The sequence below is a fragment of the Hyperolius riggenbachi genome, chromosome 1, assembly GCF_040937935.1.
Source record: "Hyperolius riggenbachi isolate aHypRig1 chromosome 1, aHypRig1.pri, whole genome shotgun sequence".
In the NCBI taxonomy this organism is placed as follows: domain Eukaryota; kingdom Metazoa; phylum Chordata; class Amphibia; order Anura; family Hyperoliidae; genus Hyperolius; species Hyperolius riggenbachi.
In genome coordinates, this window is record NC_090646.1 from 391,967,556 (window position 1) to 391,986,797 (window position 19,242).

The following is a 19,242-nucleotide window of genomic DNA, read 5'->3' on the forward strand; positions in this document are numbered from 1 at the left end:
TATATTACCCTAGCGTATCCACAGTCGCAAGCGGCTGTAAAAACGCAACAAAACCTGCTTGGTGTGCACCAGCCCAAAAACCGGACCATCAGCATGTGCATTTGGGATGGTGTGTATTACAGAAGCAAAGTCCAGAAGTGTATTCTAGAAGCAAACAAAAGTAATGGTGGTAAATCTGTAATGTGGAATTAATATTCAATTAATAAAGCCTAATGGTGAAATCAGGCTGTGCAGATAAAGAGCAAGTTTCGTAGTGAAGGTAGCGCTGAGGTGGAGGGAGCGGGGTCTTGGGAGTGTCATTTGGGGATAGGCATTGGTAGAGGGTGGTTCGAGTGAGAATAGGGTTAAGTTTAGTGATCAAAAAGTATTGGTTACTACCTTATAATATTGCATCACCCATTGCCCAACAGTAGAATATGAAATGTTTTTTATTGATATTCGACTAGCGGCCTTCCCTCAGTGCCCAAATAACTACAGCACCTTTTTAGAAGTACCTTGTCAGCACATCACCACAACTAGTTAATCAGCACTTCTGGCTATCATTTTAGTCTATTTCCTGCATTCTGTGGAGTTTCGTGCAACTGATTCATGCGTCTGGTCCTCCACTTCCGTATGCTGGTGGCCGTCGTCCACCCGGTGAAGCGCACATTGAGGATCGCTTTCCGCATACTGGTGGGCAGATGTCTCGGCCGCAGTATGGTCTGAGGCAGCAACAGAGGTAATGTCAGCTGACACTTAGGCAGGGGTTTATTTAATAAACCTAAAATAATGGATGCTGACCCTGGCCGGGATTAAATCCTGGTCTCTCACGTCGGAGGCGATGCCCTTAACTAGTATGCTACAGCTGACACACAGTCAGGATGTTTTGCTGGTCAGCTGACTGTTTAGTCAGCTGACATGTATTGCTACCTGTGTCAGCTGATCTGTCAGCTGGCACTTAAACAGGATTATTGGCTGCTGTGTATGTGGCTGGCCACTGATTGGTTGCATGAAGTATTTAAACCTGAGTGCTTTCTGTCATTGCCTGTGATAGCTTTGGCTGTGTGCTTCTGCTGGGTGTGATTTATTATCTGTGTACCGACTTTGCCTGGGATCTGAATACTCTGCCTGCCGCCTGAATCGACCTTCTGATACCAGACTACTCTCTGATCTCTGCCCAGACTGACCTAGGATTGCCTGACCTTGATTTTGCCTGCTCCTTGTGTACCTCGATACTTCTGATTATACGTGTATGACTTCGGATTGTTACTGGACTTTGCTTATCTCCTGTTAGGTTCTTGTGAGTTACATAGTTCACTCTACGTTCAGCTCCTATACCTTGCACCTACGAGGCCTGGGTGTAACTGAAGTCGGGCAGGTGTTTTCCTCACGTCCCGTTCAAGAGTGGACGCACCACACAGGGTGAAGAAGGTGGTGATAGATTGGGGCATAGGAGCGGAGCTGTGAGCTGGTAACTTGCCAAGCCTGACATTACACTGCGCATGTGCACAGCACGGACAGCCTTTGGTACAGGACAGGGCCAGTTAGCTGGGTGGGTGTGTGTGCTCGGGCAGAAGGGTGTGTGCGTATGCGTACTGACCTGCGGCGGTGAGACAGACCTAGAGCCTGTTTTTAAACGAGCTTAGGTCTACTAGTATTTGCATAAACTCATAAATATGTGCATCTCGTTGATCATCCCTACTCAAGGGTTGTGCATGTTTTCAAATGTTCTCAATCAAAATTGGTGGTGTTATATGCAGATACGTTATTTTTTGTTTCGTTTTTTATTTTAATTTCAAAATCTCTTTGTGAAAAGAAATTATCAAATGGTACATACAGTATAACCCAGGGCTGTGGAGTCAGTGCAAAAATATTCTGACTCTGAATCCTCAGTTTATGACTCCAACTTAGACTCCAGGTACCCAAAATGGCTCTGAATCCTCGACTCTGACTCCTTAGTCTAATACTTACCAGGGCTGTGGATTTTGTACAAAAAACATCCAACTCAGACTCCTCAGTTTATGAAATCTCCAACTCCGGGTACCCAAAATTTCTCTGACTCCATAGCCCTGGTATAACCATCCAACATACATGGATACAACATATGAAAACAAACAGCAATGACAGAGCAAACAGACCTTACAAATCTGCTCAACACTACTTGTAGTGGCTCACTTCACTGAAGTAATCTCAGATAATTAATTTCTTCATTATGTCTTTTCTACTCCCCAAAACTTTTGCCCTGTATTTTTGTTTGTCTCCTGCCCTACTGAAGTAAGCATACTAAATAAAATGCAAAAGAACTTTCCTAAAGACCTTTTTAGAATGATCATGAGTGGCTAGTTTAGTATCCCACAGCATTGTTGTAAGGCCTAACTATTCTAATGCCAACATTTTGCAGCTTTACAATTCACATGCAATTGCAGTAAAAAAACAAAACCAACTCTAGCTGTTTTCCATTTAGTTGGTCCATGACTCTTATTTGCTAAGTATTTCATGGATCTTGCATCTTCGTGAAAACTTTGCAGAATGTCCATCGTTTTCATGATGGCAAACTTCAAGCAGGATGAAATGCAGAGGTGCAATCTCCTGTGCAGGAAAGCTGGACTTTGAATGCAGTGTTCTCCCCAGGCTTTTTAGCCAGGTACTCCACCCAGCTAATTTTGGTGAGCACCCGGCTGTCATTGGCTTGCCTCCTCATCCTCCTCGTATGTTGTAAGAGGCTTGCACAGGCCTTGTATTACCCTGTTATGCTACTTTTTCATGCCACCTGGCTGGAAAACCATTTTGGGAAGAAAACTGTGATGGTGTTCTCCCCAGAATTTTTATCCAGCTGGATGGCATGAACAATTAAGTGGGCGGTACAGGGACATAAAGTGTTGGCACTTCCATAGGGAAAAACTGGGCAATTACCCAGGGCCCCAGAGCTGGCTGAGTAGCTTCCAGCTCCTCCCCCTATTGATATTGTTCCCTCCTTGGCCCTTGCAGTCTGTGCTTTTCTGCCTTGTAATTGCTGGGTGTTGCTGTGTGCACATTCACACCCCGTGGAAAAACTTACACAGACACGGACTCATACAAGATCAGTTTACCTCCTGCACATGCAGAGGTGGAGCCAGGCAGGAAAGCAGTGAATAATATATTTTTAGGCAGGATGCACACACATGCAGCTCTCGCGTCCATGTGTCAGCAGCAGAGGGAGAGGAGTGTGTGAGAAAGATTGTCTAATGTACCAGTCAACTGTGGTGCTGCCCCCTATTGTTGTTTTCCTGAATTAAATGATTCAGGTTTGCATGATGGTAAACCAAGCAGCAAACTAAGGGGCAGCAGCGCTATACAATGTAACTGACAACCTTTCTCACACTCTTCCGGTCTGCTGCTGCTGACATGTGGGACGAGAGCTGTGAGCAAGTGATACTGCCTCCTAATTTTATCTGCTCTCCTGGCTGGTCCTGCCTCCTCTGCATGTGCCACCCTGATAAGAGAACCATGATATCCAGCTGCTTACCAAAATGAGTCAGGCAGAACATTTTTCAAGCAGTTGTTCTATGTAATCTGTGTTTAAAAAATAAATGGATGGCTGCTTCCAATCTGCCAGCCTGTGTGTGCCTTTTCGGTTGCATGAAATTGTAACATTTTGTAACTTTACGCATGTCTGTGTTTAAAGAGAAACTTCAACCTAAACAAACGTACTGTCATTAAGTTACATTAGTTATGTTAAAATAGGTAATCTAATCTCTTACCTGCCCTGTTTTAAAAGAACAGGCAAAGGTTTGTGATTTCAAGAGGGCAGCCATCTTTTTGGTTGAAAGGAGGTGACGGAGCATGAGACACAGTTCCAACTGTCCTGTGTCCTGATCTCCCCCCCCCCCCCCCAGTTGCTAAGCAACGAGAACTTCAGAAATCCAATCATGCTTTGCACAGCATCAGCGGAAAAATGTCCGGGCAGTTTTCTTTGATGGGGCGGAGCTTGGCTTCTAAGCAGCTAAAAATTAGGCTGGGTATGACACAGTTCTGATGCTGTCAACCTGTTAAACACCAAGCCTTTTCAGTGCTGCTGAGTAGATTTTTAGTCTGGTTCACTTTAAGTGATTACATGGCTATAAAGAACGGTCTCATGTTGCAGAAGAGTGTGGCTGTGCTCAGATGTGCCTGCATGAGACTGACCCTTCCCAAATGCATATACTGAGCACTTCCTAATGCCTGGTGGGTTCAGCAGAGCAGCTGAGAGGTGATGGGTCTGCAGTCTCTAATTGCCTGTATGAAATGGGCTTAATGAAGCCTGGACATCCAATGACCAGCTAAGAATGGAAGGTGTTGTGCAAGACCTAAAGAACACGTTACATGTCAGATATTCTGTATCTACGCCCATCATAAGAGTTGTATAAAATAGCCTTTTTCCCCCCATTTAGGTGTCCTATGCTCGTCCAAGTTCGGCTTCTATTCGTGATGCAAACCTGTATGTGAGTGGACTTCCAAAAACAATGACTCAAAAAGAGCTAGAACAGCTGTTTTCCCAGTATGGCCGCATAATTACATCTCGCATTTTAGTTGATCAAGTAACTGGTAAGTTTTCAGTCTTTTTTTTTTTTTTCTTTCAATTTGTGAAATCTTTTCTCAAGTAGAGCAGTCTTGCCTCCAGAACATATCAAAAAGGTGGTGATATGCGGGCCAGAAAATGCAATTTTCTGCTGGAATTGTTCATAAATATGCATATACAAAAATAGATTGTTGAATGTTGTGAGCTAGACGAGTCATTTCCACCCTGAAGCTGCAGGTTTAGAAGCGCGTTTTGTGACCTGTCATTTACAGCTGCTGTAATCTTAATGTTCAAACTACTGTGTTGAAATAGTCCTAGTGCTTATTCTGGAATTTTGTTAAACATTTTTTTTTCTGTACGAAGTTTAAAGTAGAAATGCATAACTTTTTCTTTTAAGATTAGGTGCAAGGTCCAAGCTAGTATTAGGATGTTTAGGGGCTTCTTGATCATACACTGGTTGTATTTTGAATGTCATGCGACCATACAGTATATAATTGCTTAATTGTCAAGCTAGTACATAGCTCTGTGCTTTAGTGTATGTTCTCACAAAGTGACTGGTTCACAAATATATTTATGGAAAATGCATCTTTAAAGCAATGCAAAACTAGTTCACTTGAATATGATGGGCCCTGAACGCTATGTAGCCTTGAAGACTACTTTCGCAGGAAACAGTGAAATTTAAGTACAGGTAGTCCCCGGCTTACGAACGCCCGCCAATGATGTCACGATGCGGGGGACTACCTGTTCTTCTGCCCGCTCCTTGTGCAGAATAGGCGCAGTGGAAGCCGCATGGAGACTTTGCACCTGGTCCATGGTGGTGAAAGGTCTAAGCGTGCTCCCGGGAAGTGCGTGGCCTGTTCTCTCTCCCTTCACTGTTCCCCGGGGGGTCCTCTTGCGTCGCATAATGACGCAATCAGGAAGAGCCTGTGATGGCTCTTCCTGATTGCATCATTATGCGACGCAAGAGGACCCGCCAGGGAACAGTGAAGGGAGAGAGAATGGGCCGCGCAGCTTTCCGGGAGCACGCTTAGACCTTTCAACACCATGGAACAGGTGAGAAGTCTCCATGCGGCTTCCACTGCGCCTATTCTGGGTAAGGGGACATAGGAAGCAAAAGAGGGCTATAAGGAGGTACGAGGGAGACAAATAGGGGAATACCGGAGGCACAAGGGACAGGGATAGCACAATGTCCTGACTTAAAGGGGAACTGAAGAGAGAGGTATATGGAGGCTGTCATGTTTATTTCCTTTTAATCAATACCAGTTGCCTGGCAGCCCTGCAGGTCTATTTCTCTGCAGTAGTATCTGATTAAAACCAGAAACAAGCATGCAGCTAGTCTTGTCAGATCAGACTTATAAGTCTGAACCACTGAAACACCTGATCTGCTGCATGCTTGTTCAGGGGTTATGGCTAATAGTATTAGAGGCAGAGGATCAGCAGGGCTGCCAGGCAACTGGTATTGCTTAAAAGGAAATAAACATGACAGCCTCCATATACCTCTCTCTTCAGTTCCCCTTTAAGAATGGATTCAGGTTAAGAACAAACCTACAGTCCCTATCTCGTTCATTACCCGGGGACAACCTGTATCTTTCTTCCAGAGTAAAATGCACTGTTAATTACTTTTCTCATGTTGTCGTTGCTTACATATCTGACAGGTTTTGGACTAGTCCTTCTCATGGGAGATTCTGTATTTCCTTTATTTAATAAAGCACTCCCTGGCAAGGATTTATACAGATGCCAGTCATCCTAGCTGATTGCACATTATTTCAGGGCTGTGGAGTTGGAGTCTGAGTTGAGGTGTCGGAGCAATTTTGGGTACCTGGAGTCTGAGTCAGTGATTTCATAAACTGAGGAGTTGGTCGGATTTTTGGACAAAATCCACAGCCCTAGTAAGGATTAGGCTAAGGAGTTGGAGTCAAGGAGTCTGAGGCATTTTGGGTACCTGGAGTCGGAGTTGGTGGTTTCATAAACTGAGTCGTTGGAGTTGGAAGATTTTTGTACAAACGCCTCAGCCCTGCTTTATTTTGCAGTTGACCTGAGAAATTGTTGTTCAGCAAGTGCCTTTAAAAAAAGAAAAACATCCAATACATTGATTCCACAAAGATTTAGGCACATCACATGCAGGTTAAAAACATGATTTTATTTTTATATTCCTTAAAAACAGCAAGACTTGTTAACCCACACGGACTTCAAATTGCAAAATCAAAGAATGTTACCGTACAGGATATGTAGAGGAGGTACACTATAGTTTTGTCCCTTAAATTGAACCCCGAGATGAAAGTAATATGGAGACTGACATATTTTATTTCCTTTTAAACAAAACCAGTTGCCTGGTTGCCCTGCTGGTCCTCTGCCTCTAATACTTAGCCATAGACCTATAAAAAAGCATGCAGTAGATCAGGGGTTTCTGACCATATTGTCAGAACTGACAAGATTAGCTGCGTGCTTGTTTCTGGTGCAATTCTGGCTTTCTCTAGACAGTTGGCACCCAACATCTCTCCAGCTCTTATATATAGATATTACGTACTGACCAGTCATCCACTTCTGTCCCACCCACGTAGGGGTGTTCAGCATGCGTTTTTACTGAATTACTAATACCTTACAATAAGACGTGACTCCATATTCACTGTCACATTTGGGCTCCCATTCAAGGCGTCTATCCACGCCATTCCTGTACAGGTTTCGCTCATCCGTGCCTCCACTTCCGTATTTGGCGTCTCCACAGACCCGCCTCACCACTTCCGACGTTCATCAGCACTATCTTGGAGCAGAAACTGAAAATGACTTGCCAGCACTCCCATACACAGAACTAAAGAAGAGCATACAAAAGGCATTAAATGAAGCAATGAATACAATTTTAAAAATGTGTATATACAGTTTTTTTTTTTTTCCCCTGAAAAGATTCGCTCTAGCAGAGGATTACATTAAGTCACAAATGGGTGCCTTGCAATGGTCCTCGTGGATCCCAATTGCAGGGTACCAGAGACTTACGGGGCGGTCCTGCTGGCAACGCAGTCTTGCGATGGCGTCCGACTGAGGCCTCCCACCTGGATGCTAATGGCTGCTGGATGTGGTATGGCAGGTAAAGGGTGTATGACAGTGCATCCTGATTGGCTGACGAGCACCTGCTGACCACTTAAATGTAGCTGGATGCATGTACTGCTGTGTTCTATTGCTTATGTGTGTTGATACCAGAGACTTAAATGGATCAGCGGCATTTCAAAAAAGCTCCCACTAAAGCCTACTAACAAGGCTAAGATGGTTTAACCTTTTGATTCAGTAAATCCCCAATTATCTAAATTGGCTCAAAAATCAGTCATTTTCAATTTCCGCCACAAGATGGTGCTGGAGTGTGTAGCGGGTCTGTGGAGCGCAGAGATTGTACTGTAGACGCCGGATACGAAAGTGGACCCATGAATGCACAAGACCAATACAGGAATGGCATGGAGATGCCGTGAATGGGAGCTTGAATGTGGCGGTGAGTGAATATGGAGTCACCTTATAAAAGTGGGGTATTAGTTATCAAGTAGAGATGCATGCGGCATGTCCCTAGGTTAGTGAGATGGAAGTGGGTGGCTTTCTAGTACGTAGTATTTATACCTTAAAGGAGTACTGTAGGGGGGAAAAAGTTGAACTTACCTGGGACTTCTAATGGTCCCCCTGTGCTCACGTAGCCACTCACTGATGCTCCGGCCGGCCCCGCCTCCGGTTCACTTCTGGAATTTCCGACTTTAAAGTCTGAAAACCACTGCGCCTGCGCAGCCGCGCCCTTGCTTCCGCTGACACCACCAAGAGCAGTATGCTCCTGGTGCCCTCAACAGGAGCGAGGACACGGCTGCGCAGGTGCAGTGGTTTTCCGACTTTAACCTTTTCAGGACCACAGGCTTTAGAATTCCCCCCCCCCCCCCAAAGATCAGGCCATTTTTTTGTGAAATAGGCCACTGCAGCTTTAAGGCCAAGCTGCAGGGATGCACAACACAGCACACAAGTGGATTCCACACGCACCCCCCCCCCCCCCTTTTTCTCCCCACCAACAGAGCTCTCTGTTGGTGGGGTCAGGCGCCCAAGCCCCCCCTCCCCCCGATGTTTGTTTTATAAATGTTTATTTTTTTTTAATACATTTTCCTGTTTGTTTGGTTTTTTTATTATTTTTTATATATTACCCCCACCCTCCCCCGGCCAGCCGATCACCGCTGAGATTAAAGAGGGGACAGCCATTTCACACGGCCGTCCCCAGTACATTGTTGCTGTAGATCGAAGCGCTGTACACCGTATTTAGACGGTGGTTTCGCCGTCTAACAGTCTCCAGGCGTCGATCGCCTACCAAGCAGGAGATGCGTGCGATCCATCTCCTGCAAATTGAAACCCCAGGACTTTACACCGATCGGAGTTAGGAGGTCCTGGGACTGCCCCCGCGACCATCGGCGTGACGCGGTCGGGAAGCAGTTAAACTCAGAAATTCCAGAAGTGAGCCGGGGAGGAGCATCGGTGAGTGGCTGCGCGGGCACAGCATGTCTGCGGGGGACCATAAGAAGCCCCGGGCAAATTCAACTTGCTCTAGAACAAATGTATATTTTATTTGCATGGAAATACCTGTATTTTAAATTTCACAATTTTTCAGGATAGTGGACTTACACACTATACAGGTTTATTACTAGATTAAGTCTGATATATTTAAAGAGAACCCGAGGTGTGTTTAAAGAATGTTATCTGCATACAGAGGCTGGATCTGCCTATACAGCCCAGCCTCTGTTGCTATCCCAAACCCCCCTAAGGTCCCCCTGCACTCTGCAATCCCTCATAAATCACAGCCATGCTGTGAGGCTGTGTTTACATCTGTAGTGTCAGTCTCAGCTGCTCCCCCGCCTCCTGCATAGCTCCGGTCCCTGCCCCCGTCCCTTCCCTCCAATCAGCAGGGAGGGAAGGGATGCAGGCGGGGACTGGAGTTCTGCAGGAGGCGGGGAGAGCAGCAGACTGACACTATAGAGATAAACAGTCCAGCTCTGACAAGCTGTTTGTCAGCAGCGTGGCTGTGATTTATGAGGGATTGCAGAGTGCAGGGGGACCTTAGTGGGGTTTGGGATAGCAACAGAGGCTGGGCTGTATAACCAGATCCAGCCTCTGTATGCAGATAATAATCTTCAAACCCACCTCGGGTTCTCTTTAAGCTAATTAACATCTATTAAGAACTAGGGCATTTCCAATATTTGGTCTAAATCTTGATTGGACATCACTTAGGCCCCGTTCACACTTGCGTTTTGCCATGCAAACGGACCGGATCCCGATCGGATCAGGACCTGATCCGGATCAGAACCGTACGATTCCGATCCGGACCGTTTGCATCAGGCATGCATCAGGCTGCCATCCGGATCCGTGGGCAAAAAATAGGGAAATTTAAATAAAAAAATGTTGGGGTCAGCAGAAGGTGCACCTGGTGCACCTGTAGAATCATGTTCCTCCACTGTAGGCCTCACCTCCACCTCCGACATTCTGCCAAACCGCTCCAGCACGTCTGTCACTGCTGCTCCACTCCAGACATGCTTGGCCCATGTGTCCCCATCCGAAATGGCCGCTTGGATACGCATAGGAAGTGGGGTAGAACGTCAGGTGTTTGTAGGCAGTGTGTTCTGTGCCTTCCGTTTCCCATTGGTTTCTGTGTTCCGGATGGTGCTGTCAGGCTCAGGTCCGGCTCCGGTCCAGGTGCGTGGGCCGGAAATCCGGACCAAAAAATATCGCATGTTGGAAAAGTGTCGAGTCCGGGTCCGGCTCAGTACTGTACGGAACGGACACATATGAACGTCCGCATAGCCTTTGCATTGCTATGCGGAACGTACGTTCCGTTTGTACAGTATACGGTCCGGATCCGGCCCGGCGAATCCGGACAGGGAACGCTAATGTGAACCGGTCCTAAGAAATTTCTGTTTTCTGTATGAGCTATGCCAGCTGGAGCAAGGAGAGGCCATGGGCCAAAGTTTTTTCGTGGCTTTGTACTGCATCAGGCCATACATGGAATAGTATTGGCTCTGTTATTACACAAAATTTCTGCTGCGGTCTTAACATCTTATAATATGAATTAATACAAGGCATAAATTATCAATATCCGGACATGATCAGTTTTTATCTCCTCTACCACAAACTGTATATTTCTAGCTTAAAGAACATGGAGGCTGCCATATTTATTTCCTTCTAAACCATACCAGTTGCCTGGCAGCCCTGCTGGTCTGTTTGGCTGCAGTAGAGTCTGAATTACACCAGAAAAGAGCCTGCGGGCTAATCTTGTCAGATATGACAATGTCAGAAATGCCTGATCTGCTGCATGCTTGCTAAAAGTATTCGAGGCAGAGGATCTGTAGTATAGCCAGGCAACTGGTATTGCTTAAAATGAAAAAAAATATGGCAGCCTCCATACCCCTCTCGCTGCAGTTTTAAACCATTACCTTAAGGATATCAGAGTTAAAACAAAAGTGACTAAAAAGGACACATGCATCCAATATGGTATTCATACCAGGACGACTTCCTCCATTTCCTCCCGTAAGGCTCAGTATTTCCACAATCCGTCCCAGAGTAGGCCCCAACCACAAGTGGTCAGCCAGATATTATTTCACTCGCACATGCGCAGTTGCCTCATGGGACACTGCTCTGGCTGCACTCCTGGCGGCTTCCTGATCCTGCCGTGCACACTCACCCTCGTCCTGGTGAAGATACCATGCTGGAAGTCTGTCTATACTCTTCAGCCATGTTTCTGTAGCTCTATCCTTTAACAAAGCTACACTGACTCCCATTGGGCTACTGAAAGCTGGCTGGACTTTTTGGTATTAAAATCCATGTCACCACATCACAATCTGTGTCATACAGCTTTCTCTACACAAATAAATAGGCTGTAGAGCAGTCCTCTGGGCTGGGCGCATTCCTAGGATCAGGCACTGGTGTCTTCCATTCTGTTTTGTTGGCAGAAGTGAACCATGCCAATGGTGGTGAGGCTTTATACTGCCACTTGATCCTGTTACAACTATCTTTTTAAGGATTGCTTTACAGCTTCACAAGGTTTTAAAATCCGCTCTTGAATGTTCATGCAAAATTAAGTGGGTTCCCTGTGGCGAAAAAAAGCTTTGCTTCTAGCCTTGTAGCTTAACCACTTTCGGATTTCCCAGACGCATAACTACGCCCCTATTGACTTAATGAGCGGATCAGGGGCGTTGATAAACGCCCCTGCCGCTATTGTGCTGTGCGGACACGATCGCGCGCGTGCACGCGCGCTCCCGCCCGCGGGTGCGCGCCCCCGTGCGTGCACATGCGCGTGCACCAGCTTCATTTATCTCTGGGTGGGATTGATGAATGGGAGTAATTACTCCCATCACCAATCAGATGCCTGTAACCATGAATGAGCACTGCTATAAGCCAATAGCAGTGCTCATTCATTTGTGAGGTTTACAAACAATGTTGCCAGCACTTAAGAAGATACAGTTACCTTGTAATCACTCCTGAGAGGATTACAAGGTAACTGGATCTTCTTTTCTTGTATTCTGACTGCCACCTAGAGGATTTTATAAATATACCAGGACTTATAAATAAATATACCAGGACTATATACCCCTGATCAACCCTGATCAACCCTGATCTAATCCTAGCCTCCCTTGCTTTTTTTTATGGTTGGAAATATAGAAATAGTGTATCTTTTCATTTTTTTCTCTTTTTTCTTTTTAAAATGCATAGAGAATAACATTATTACTAAAATAAAATATCACCCTTGAAAAGCCTAATTTGTGGCGAAAAAAACAACCTATAGATCATTCACATGTGATGAGTAGCAATAAAGTTATCAGTGAATGAATGGGAGGAGCGCTGAAATGTAAAAGTTGTTTTGGTTTTAAGGGAAGAAAACCTGTGATCCTGAAGTGGTTAATAACCTCTGGGTTGACGGGCTTTGTAGTTAGGGTCAGTAAAATAGTCTTATTTTAATAAACACTTATTTTAGGTTGGCCTTTAGCAGCAGAAACCAAAGGGCATCGGTAAAAGCAGGACTGCAGTCCTCCTTTCACCTGCTTGGCTCATCTGTCTCTTCCACCTTTTGCTGTCTGCTGCCCTGGTAACTTGCCTTAGTCTGTGTTTCTTTTAATCACCAATTGCTTCTCTCCTTGACCTGGTAGCCTGTCCTACGCACCTTTTCCCTACCCTGGTCAGTGATGAGCCTAATTTTTATGACTTGTTGCAGGTTGTATGCAGCTTGGGATTAATTATCCATAATTGCCGCAACGGATTTGATTCCAGTTCCAAGATGCACACAAAATCTGCATCCGGTCAAGATTTGCAATTCATTGATCATCTCTACTGGTCACCGGTCTTGCTCATCCCAACTATTCCATGCCAAAGTTAATTTCTAATGCTCCAGCCAGTGTGACACTGTATACATTTTTCCATTGTCACCAGAAACCATCAAATGCAGCTCCAGATTTCCACTTGCAAGCGTAATGAATTTGAATGAACTCCGTCCTTAAAATCTGATTAACCATATCTAGTAAAAACATACAAACGCCATTCAAATGTCATGGTCAGCATTTGAACATGGAACCCTTTCTAATGTGAACTTGAATTGAATGGTAACCCTTTCCTTATTACCACCTTTTTACTTTGCTCCCAATCTCATTATTTAGCCTTCGCTTGCCCTTAAGTTTGGTTACTTCCTACATGCCTAAATTAAACCTTTCACCTAACCCTTACCTATATTCTATTGGACCATTCTAAAGCTAAATACTTAGTTTAAACCTTAAAGTGTACCTTAGACATTTAAAGTTAAGCATTTATACTTACCTGGTGCTTCCCCCAGCCCCATGCAGACTGTTAGCTTCTTCGCCGTCCTCTTGGGCTGTTACATGGTCCTGCTGTCCGCTCTGTTAAATTAGCCAGTATCACTCCATTGTGCATGCACAGGAGAGATGTCATGTGTATGCTCTGCGGGAGCTAAGCGTTTATTACCACCACAGAGCACATACACGTGGAAACTCTGTGAGCTGTGACAAAGTTAAATTGGTAACTTAGGGGGTTGTAGCAATGCCACAAGAAGGTGCGACCGTGTGGGTAATCTTGTGGACAGATGTGGCTTTCAGAGGAGAATTGCCACTCGCTGCCTGCCCATAATCGACATGCATCCCAGTTGCCTGACATTAATGTTAATCATGTACCTCTAATATTTTTAGCCATAGACCCTGAACAAGCATCTAGCAGATCAGGTGTTTCTGGCAAAAATCTGGGTTAGCTGCACTCTTGTTTCAGGTGTGATTCAGAGACTACTGCAGCTAAACAGATTAGCAATACTGGCAGGCAAATGGTATTGGTTAAGGAAATAAAATATGACTGCCTCAATACATCTCACACTTCAGGTGTCCTTTAAAATAGAGGTTTTTAAAGCAAGTCTGAAGGGGAAAAAAAAGATACCTAAGGAGAGGAAAGGCTTTGAGTCCTATAGAGCCTTCCTGTTCAACTAATGGACCCCTCGTTCCATTACCGGTACCCATGTTAGCAATATTTGACCGATAGGTCAAATACAGCTCTGTGCCGCCACAGAAGTGGTTCTGGGCAGGAACGAGCGGACCGTGGGAGGGACAGGAAGGCTTCTATAGGACCCAGAGCCTTCCCTCTCCATAGGGGAGTATCTGTGTTTCCCTCCCCGTGCCCACTCACTTTAGACTTGCTTTATGACCTGCATAATTTGCTCACGTCTCCCTAGTCTTGTACATTGCTTTTGCTGAAGTGCTAAAATCTGCACAGAGAATGCACAGTTCAAACACCGTATATAGAGGAAGGCACAAACTGATGCAAAGACAAATAACAACTGATCCCCCTACATATTGAGCCAACATCTCCATTACAGGGGGTCTCCTACTTACAGACTGGTTATATTCTGTGAGTTGAGCCCTGTGTTATCTTTAAGAAAACGTGGATAAATGACACTTTTGGACCACTATGGATTTGGATATATAGCATAAACATTTTTGAGAGGTTTTTAAGTTCTTTTGAACTACTTAAACCAGTTTATACAATAGTGTATATGTAACTTAAAATACTTAATTAAAAACAGTAATGTATATCTTGTACATGCAATGTTGTATGTGTGAAAAATGGTAACTCAAGTAGTTTGTAAGTAGGAGACTGCCTGTATACAAAGAGATACCTGCAGCAGGTATAGCAATATCAATTTTAAATCCAGAAACTCAAATTCTTACATACAGTGGCTTCTTCTATGGAATTGGGTGAGAAAGGAAAGAACATGTTTGAAGCCGGCTGATCAAACAAGTATCAATGCAGTCTGACACTACTTTATGGTCTGTATAGGCATTGTAGAGGAGAGCTTATTCTGAAAACACTGGCGGTGGCATGGCAATATCATAAAATGTAGCTGAATTCCGTCATGCAGGTACATTGCATTATTGGTTAGGGTGCCTTTTTATGACCTGAAGTACTTTTCAGATAGAACTCACATTTAAAATTACACTCAGAATGTAAAATGAGCATGCATGGTAGGGCCAGTAATGTGTGCAGAATGTGTAACTTGAATGCCTCCTTTTCCTTTCCTCTATTGACTGGAGTGAGTGTACAGAATCCGTTCTTTGTTTTTGCAGATCTGACTGCATTTGATAGTGCTCCTTAAAGCGGAATATAACCCTGTATTTCAACTTTGCTCTAAAACATTATTTACAGTATATTATATGCAACCAGCATTTTTCTTTTACTAGACCAGCATTGGAAGGGTTACACAGAGCTTTTAAGTTCCTGGACAGAACTGCAGACGCATCCGAAGCTGACATAGATACATTTTGTTTACATAAATGTATCTAAGTGTGGCATGTGACTCATCTCTCTGACTGAGAAGGAGCTGGAGGACAGCCAAAGAGTGTGTAACATTTATCACTTGTTACATTCTATTCAGTTAAATGTATCTAAATGAACTTCTGCATATCTCTCCACGGAACTTTAAACCTCTGTGTTTAACCCTTCCAATGCTGGTCTAGTAAAAAAAAATGCTGGTTTCATATAATATGCTGTAAATAATGTTTTAGAGCAAAGTTGAAATGCAGGGTTATATTCCACTTTAAGAGCCTTTTCACACTGCACACATTTCAAAAATTGGTTTGAAAAACATGTTTTGTAAGGATGCCAAAGTTGACTTTTTTTTTCCCTTCTATGCTGTTCAGCCCTATTCAATGAGAGTTTTTAATCACATCAAAAATCAAACCGCAGTTACACGGTAAAACTATTGCATTCGGCCTGTGTACTTTTCATTTTGTAGTGTGAAAGGGCCCTTAAAATACAGCAATGCTTTTTGTGAACCAGAACTACATGATTCTATTTTGTTGGCTTGTTGAGGCAATTCATTTTGGTAAGAACCAACATTATATGAGGAGTGAAAACTACAGGGTTCTCCCCAGAATATTTTTCCAGCCGGGTGGCATGAAATAGTAGCCGGGTGGCATGAAAAAGTAGCTGGGTGGTGCAACATGAGAAAATGCAGGGCCTGTGCTTCTGGTTGCAACCCTGCTTATTGTATAGGAGGTGAGCCGATGACAGCAGGGTGCTCATCAAAATTAGCCGGGTGGAGAACACTGAACTATATATTTTCAGACCTGCATTTAAAATGACACAGGAGAGAGAGGCTACCCTTGATGGAGATGGGAGTGGCTGGAGGTGATAAATATTGAATTACACGGTAATTGGTTTGGAGAGAGATCAAATAGGTGATCTTGGACATTTTAGTGCTCATTTTTGTGTTTGGATCAAACAATGGGAAAAGGGCAACTTTTCATGGAATATTTTTGCAGCTCTGCCTTGGATAAGATTGCATCACTACTGATACATAACTAATATGTTGAAAGAAATGGCCTTAAAGTGGTGAATTACATTCTCAACTTTTTTTTTTTCTTTTCACTTTCATTTTTTGTCCCCATAGGCGTTTCAAGGGGGGTTGGCTTCATTCGGTTTGATAAGCGGATTGAGGCAGAGGAAGCTATTAAAGGCCTAAATGGACAGAAGCCGCCTGGAGCTACTGAGCCTATAACAGTCAAGTTTGCAAACAATCCAAGCCAAAAAGTGAATCACACAATTCTATCACAGCTGTATCAGTCCCCAAATCGAAGATACCCTGGACCACTTGCACAACAAGCTCAGCGATTTAGGTTAGTTATTTTTTAAAACTCTAGATTTGAAACCTTTCTGTTCATCATGGTCTTTTAGTTTGGTGCAAGACTTCTGCAGATTAATACAGTTTCAGCTGTTTATTTCAAGATATATGTATATTTTGTAAACCAATCTTTAGACAAAAGTTAAACTGCAACCCTGAATTGCTGCAAATAGAAAATTATTCCAAGGCCTTGGATATTCAGCTTTATGAATATGAATTTCAACTCCTATGTGGGCTTTTGATCTTTCAGAATAGTTTTTTTGTAGCCAGATTTTCAGTTTTTTTTTTCCCTTGGTTTCGATCAAGGCAAGGTATGCATTGTTTTCGGACCTATTTGTGCTGAGCATAGCTCTTCATTCTGGGTTCCTTCGAGCTGCATACCAAAATCTAGTGGTTCTGGTACCCCATAGCTGGTTAGCTAAAGAGTAAATAACTGAACATTAAATTCCTCTTCTAGGTAATTGAATCAGATGCAAGAAGCTTTGATTTATGATTTCCAATTTCTACCCCCTGAATGGGGTTACACTCACATAAAATTTTATTTCATCAATTTTATTGTACTTGGTGCTATGCAGTTATGATGTTTGGAGTCTATATTTAAAGGACAACTGTAATGAGAAGGTTATGGAGGCTGCCATATATTTTCTTAAGCAATATTAGTTGCCAGGCAGCCCTGCTGGTCTATTTGGCTGCAGTAGTGTTTAAATAACCCCAGAAACAAGCATGCAGCTAATCTTGTCAGATCTGACTGTCAGAAATGCCTGCTATGCTGTATGCTTGTTCAGGGTCTATGGCTAAAAGTATTAGAGACAGAGAAACAGCAGGACAGCCAGGCAACTGGTATTGCTTAAAAGGAAATGAATATGCCAGCCTCCATAGCCCTCTCGTTAAAGCTGTTCTTTAAACATGCCAAGCTTAGGATTACGTTTTAGGCTGTTCACAGTGGTCAGTTGCGTTGCAGAATAATTCTGCAAGTCAACTCACTGTCCATACAAATCTATGGGCCAGGTCACAGGCTGCGTACTAACTGATTGCATCATTCTAACTTGCTGCATGCAGGCCTTGTATTAAAGAGGTATTGTCGGCCACACAATTAAATTCCATTTACCCACTGCTCTGTGTTTAATATGCAGCCTGCAACCTTACCCTGCATTGCAAGCGCTCCAAACTATTCAGAAATGTCACTGCTGTAATAAATCTTCTCAGTCAGCCTGGCTCTATTTTTATCATTGCCAACAAGAAGGAAGCTTGTCATCACCTTTCCCACATTCCTGCTCCTTCCGAATTAACTGAGGGCAATACAGTGAGTTGCTGAAATCTGGTTTGTGCTGTGCTCACGTTTATAACGCAAGCTAGCTATTACAGTGCAAATTCTAGGGAAAAAAGAGGAAATGACATTTGGATTGGCTTTAGTCTGAATTAAGGTGGCAAATGCCAGGAACCAAATTCTCTATTTACTATATAGAATTCACTGAAATCAAAATGTGGACAGTACAATAAATCGGTTATGTAAGTGGAACAAGTAGTTATCTACATATGTTTTGGGGTTTGTTTTTTCTGAGTTAGTATGGCTGCCCCTGCTGCTTTAAAATCTTATGTCCAGTCTCCAATGCTGTTCAGTGAAAATGTATAAGCTATGCAACTGACCACTGTGAACCTAGCCTCAGCCTCTTGAAGACACTAGATCAGTGAGGGCTACCATGGCACTCCAGCTGTGGTGGAACTAAAAGTCCCATAAGGCATTGCAATACTCTGACAGCTCTAAGCATAACTTGGGGAGGCAGAGGAATAATGGGATTTGTAGTTTTGTCACAGCTGGAGTGCCAAGGTTAGCCATCACTGCACTACATAATACTCTAAAAAGTCACCTGCCCGAATAGAATGTAGAAAAAGCTTTATTCAAAAATCTTCCAGCAACTAAAAACGGCTGATGTGTTTCGGAACAAGTGGGTCCTTAGTTATTGCATCAATGACTAAAAGACCCTTTTGATCTGAACCATGTCAGTGGATTTTGGTTGCTCCATGATTAAAGCCTTTTCTGCATTATATTCGAGCATGTGTTGACTTTTCTCAATCTATGTGGACTTCCAGGCCCTGTGGCCTGGTAGCAGAAAACTTTGGCGCCCTCGGCTAATTGACTATTTATGCACCTCATAGGCCAGTGAGGGCTAACCATGGCACTCCAGCTGTGGTGAAACTACAAGTCCCATAAGGCATTGCAATACTCTGACAGCTCTAAGCATAACTTGGGGAGGCAGAGGAATAATGGGATTTGTAGTTTTGTCACAGCTGGAGTGTCAAGGTTAGCCATCACTGTCATAGGTGCTAATATAAATATCAGCTATTGGGTGCCGGGTCCATCTAACTGAAATGTTTTTTTTGGAAATTAAAGCATTGTTGTTTTTTTCTCTTGTATTTACGAATTTTACATCTTTGCAAATTATAGTTTTGAAATGCATTGTTGGGGGAGTTGGGGTTAGGCACCACCAGGGAGGTTTTAGGGTTATGCTTATGAAGAAGCTAGCACATCCAAGAATTATCTTTATTTTGCAAA

At 43.7% G+C, this 19,242-nt stretch overlaps 1 protein-coding gene across 10 annotated transcripts in view; it reads left to right on the forward strand.

The window, feature by feature from the left end:
- Positions 1–19,242, forward strand: part of ELAVL2 (ELAV like RNA binding protein 2) — a 197,939-nt gene that overhangs the window by 153,264 nt on the left and 25,433 nt on the right. For all 10 annotated transcript variants that reach the window (XM_068234533.1, XM_068234525.1, XM_068234557.1 and 7 more), the window contains 2 exons: positions 4,389–4,542; positions 16,458–16,683. In XM_068234533.1, coding sequence (XP_068090634.1) covers positions 4,389–4,542; positions 16,458–16,683 — 380 coding nt within the window. The remainder of the gene's footprint in view (positions 1–4,388; positions 4,543–16,457; positions 16,684–19,242) is intronic.